Raw genomic sequence first — 3486 nt, forward strand, 5'->3', positions numbered from 1 at the left:
GAGGTTTCCGGAGGTCAGACACTAGGGGAGTTCAGGCTGGAACTCCAAGGTTCAAGGAAACCCAGAGTAAGACTGCTGTGGACAAGTCTGGAGTAAGAAATGGAACAGAGGTAAACTACCCTAAGGTAGAGCTGGAGGACACACTGGTCTAGATATAACATATCCTCTGAATGTGTGGCTTTCTCTTGTAAGGCTCATAACTTTGTCAGATCTTGACCATTTTACATGATCAGACCACCGGTGGAATCACCGGATTGAGTGCTATGTTACCACAAGCAACCGGTCACATAAATACTGGTCAAAAAATACCAGTTACAATGGGTCTAGATACAATATATCATAATATCCTCTGAATGTGTGGCTTTCTCTTGTAAGGCTCATAACTTTGTCAAATCTTAACCATTTTACATGATAAGACCACCGGTAAAATCGCTGGATTGAGTGCTATGTTACCACAAGCAACCGGTCCACATAACTACCAGTCAAAAAATACCGGTCACAATGGTCTAGATATCATATATCCTCTAAATTCATGACTTTCTCTTGTAGGGCTCATGACTTTGTCAAATCTTGACCATTGTACATGATCAGACCACCGGTGGAATCACCGGATTGAGTGCTATGTTACCACAACAACCGGTCACATAACTACCGGACACAATGGTCTAGATATATATCCTCTGAAATTTGACTTTTCTTGTAGCACTCATAACTTTGTCAAATCTTACCATTTTACATGATCAGACCACCGGTGGAATCACCGGATTGAGTGCTATGTTACCACAAGCAACCGGTCACATAACTACCGGTTGAAAAATCCCGGTCACAATGGTCTAGATATCATATATCCTCTGAATTTGTGACTTTTCTTGTAGCTCATAACTTTGTCAAATCTTAACCATTTTACATGATCAGACCACCGGTGGAATCACCGGATTGAGTGCTATGTTACCACAAGCAACCGGTCATAAATACCGGTCAAAAATACCGGTCAATGGTCTAGATACAATATCATATATCCTCTAAATTTATCTTTCTTGTAGGCTCATAACTTTGTCAAATCTTAACCATTTTACATGATCAGACCACCGGTGGAATCGCCGGATTAGTGCTATGTTACCACAAGCAACCGGTTTACATAAATACCGGTCGTTGTTTGCACCCCATAATACCGGCCCACCCGTCTCCATTGCACCCTATCATGCCGGCCCACCCGTCTTCATTGCACCCCATATCACCAGCCCACTCGTCTTCATTGCACCCCATATCACCGGCCGACTCATCTTCATTGCACCCAATAACGCCGGCCGACTCGTCCTCATTGCACCTCCTTTACCGGCCCACCCGTCTCCATTGCACCTGCTATACCAGCCCACCCGTCTCCATTGCACCTGCTATACCGGCCCACTTGTCTCTATTGCACCCTATTCTCTGGCCCCCTCGTCTTCATTGCACCTTATGTACCGGCCCACTTGTCTATATTGCACTCCATTCCTCCAGCCCACTCATCTATCACACACTGGATTCACTACTACTATTCATAATTTCCTATATAGTACATCACTATACTACCATCTATACTATATACACCCAGCCCATCCGTTTGCCTTGGACACTCCACCCCCTTGGCCCACTCATCTAACATGATACAATTATTGCCATGGGCCGGCACCGGGTGGCCCGTCTCTATCAGCACATTGTCACGCCCAGCTGCCCGTCTGAGACGGGTATATGTTACTGCATTATGTGGATTGGTTAAGGATATTAGGCACTGGGAATAGACTCACCAGAATGTGATGGCAAGTATCAACATCATTACACTGGTCATGATCATGAGCCTGTGATCTATCAGATAGAATCGGGAGTAATAAAAATAAATGCCAGACCATTGCCATGGTTCGAACCCTTTGGTGTTGATGTGCAAAGTACCAAAGCTAATGAAACCAGAGATGATTTGTCCTAGAGTTCGTTGGCTACGTCGGCAAACATCAACCATCGCGTTTTAGTAAGTGCACATGTGCCATTCATCAGAACTATGTTCTTAATTAGTCGACTTCGCCGATCATTTGTCAATGGAGACTTACACCAATGACCAACCCGCAGCGTCTGTTCTGTTTGCATGTAGAACATGGGGTTAACAATCAAGAATCAAGCAGTGATTGGTCCCTCGCATACACCTAGTAACATGCGCACAACAACAAGCCCAAAAAAGCTTTTGCATGCTGCATGACATGCAAGTGCAACTGCCCAGACGAAGATATTGATACTGGAACAAGCTGTCATTGACACTCAAATTGATAACGTCTGTGAAGCCTACCTCATCCACTTCCCAGCGGGGAATCTCTGAAGGGCAAGGTTCTGGGGATACTCAAAGACAAGATAGCTGAGATAGAACACCGTGCCCAACCTCAAGATAGCGTGAGTTACTTGCAAGCTCGAGCGATACATATCTTCTCACCGATTGTATCTGGAGAAGTTGACATTCAGACTTTTGCCTGCAAGAGCAAGAATAAGAATAGCTCACACATCCGTGGTCAGGTGCGTTGCCTTCCTGGTACCACGCGTCAGTATCGGGTCTGGCTGATCTCGACATACAATCCTTACTGAATTCCAAGTATGGCTGCAGAACCCAAGGTTGTCTTGTCCATGAATTAGATCCTATGTATATGTAAGCGCTCATTTGTAGTGAATATAGTCAACCTAGCCTACCCGTAAAGAACTGAACAGTGATTGTCAGATGCAATCGATTCAAACAACTGAGCACAGCAGTCTACTCACCACACATCAGAGGCGTGATATGTCTATCGATCTTCCTCCTGAAACGAAATGCTTTCGAATGACTGTGATGTGCATGCAATTATATCAGCGCATCATATTCTCAAAGCCTCATCGAGATCGAGAGCTGAAGTTAACCCAGCAACGAGCTGAGCACCAGTGTCAACATACTTGGTGGACAAAGTGACCCTGGCATGTTTCTTGTCCCTGAGTACAACACTGGAAGATTTCAAACTCATTCTGAGAGGACGCGAAGTGATGGTCGTACTTTGAAGGAGTGCTTGCGACTTGCAGGAGAGCTGATTCGCCTCTTTTATGACATCTTAGTTTCAATAAGTATTGATTGGGACTGATGCTGGTGATGGTGATCCTGATTGAATGTGAAGGCTGTCGAAGTTGAAGACTTGATATAGCCAGGGGATGTAAGAGCCCGTGATAAAAGATCAAATACATCTAATCCAACTTGTCTGATTGCAAGACTCGTAACCTTAGGTCTGGACTCTTCATCGTCGAACGCCTCGATCAAGCGACCGCAACACTGAATTACCCCAATATTGATGCTAAAAGGATGTCCTTAGCGAAAGGAAACATACACGACAGCAATGAACCAAGATCTCACATAGCCTTGGAGCTTGTTGGAGCTGTCATCCATCAGGCTCCTTCCCCCCGCTGCTTCGAGTGTAGAATGGTGGTCTGCGAGGGAGTGTGGAC

General features: G+C 45.2%; 1 protein-coding gene across 1 annotated transcript; it reads right to left on the reverse strand.

Moving 5' to 3' along the window:
- Positions 1 to 1700: 1700 nt before the first annotated feature.
- EDB91DRAFT_1085173 (uncharacterized protein) lies at positions 1701 to 3014 on the reverse strand (the record flags this gene model as incomplete). The annotated part of the gene is made up of 8 exons (XM_041315858.1): positions 1701 to 1737; positions 1788 to 1838; positions 2085 to 2111; positions 2318 to 2407; positions 2459 to 2495; positions 2596 to 2658; positions 2779 to 2840; positions 2947 to 3014. 8 exons carry the CDS (start codon positions 3012 to 3014, stop codon positions 1701 to 1703), a joined length of 435 nt encoding a protein of 144 aa, XP_041173437.1.
- Positions 3015 to 3486: the final 472 nt, after the last annotated feature.

The sequence above is a fragment of the Suillus paluster genome (assembly GCF_016628075.1).
Source record: "Suillus paluster strain FC165 chromosome Unknown EDB91scaffold_65, whole genome shotgun sequence".
Lineage (NCBI taxonomy): Eukaryota > Fungi > Basidiomycota > Agaricomycetes > Boletales > Suillaceae > Suillus > Suillus paluster.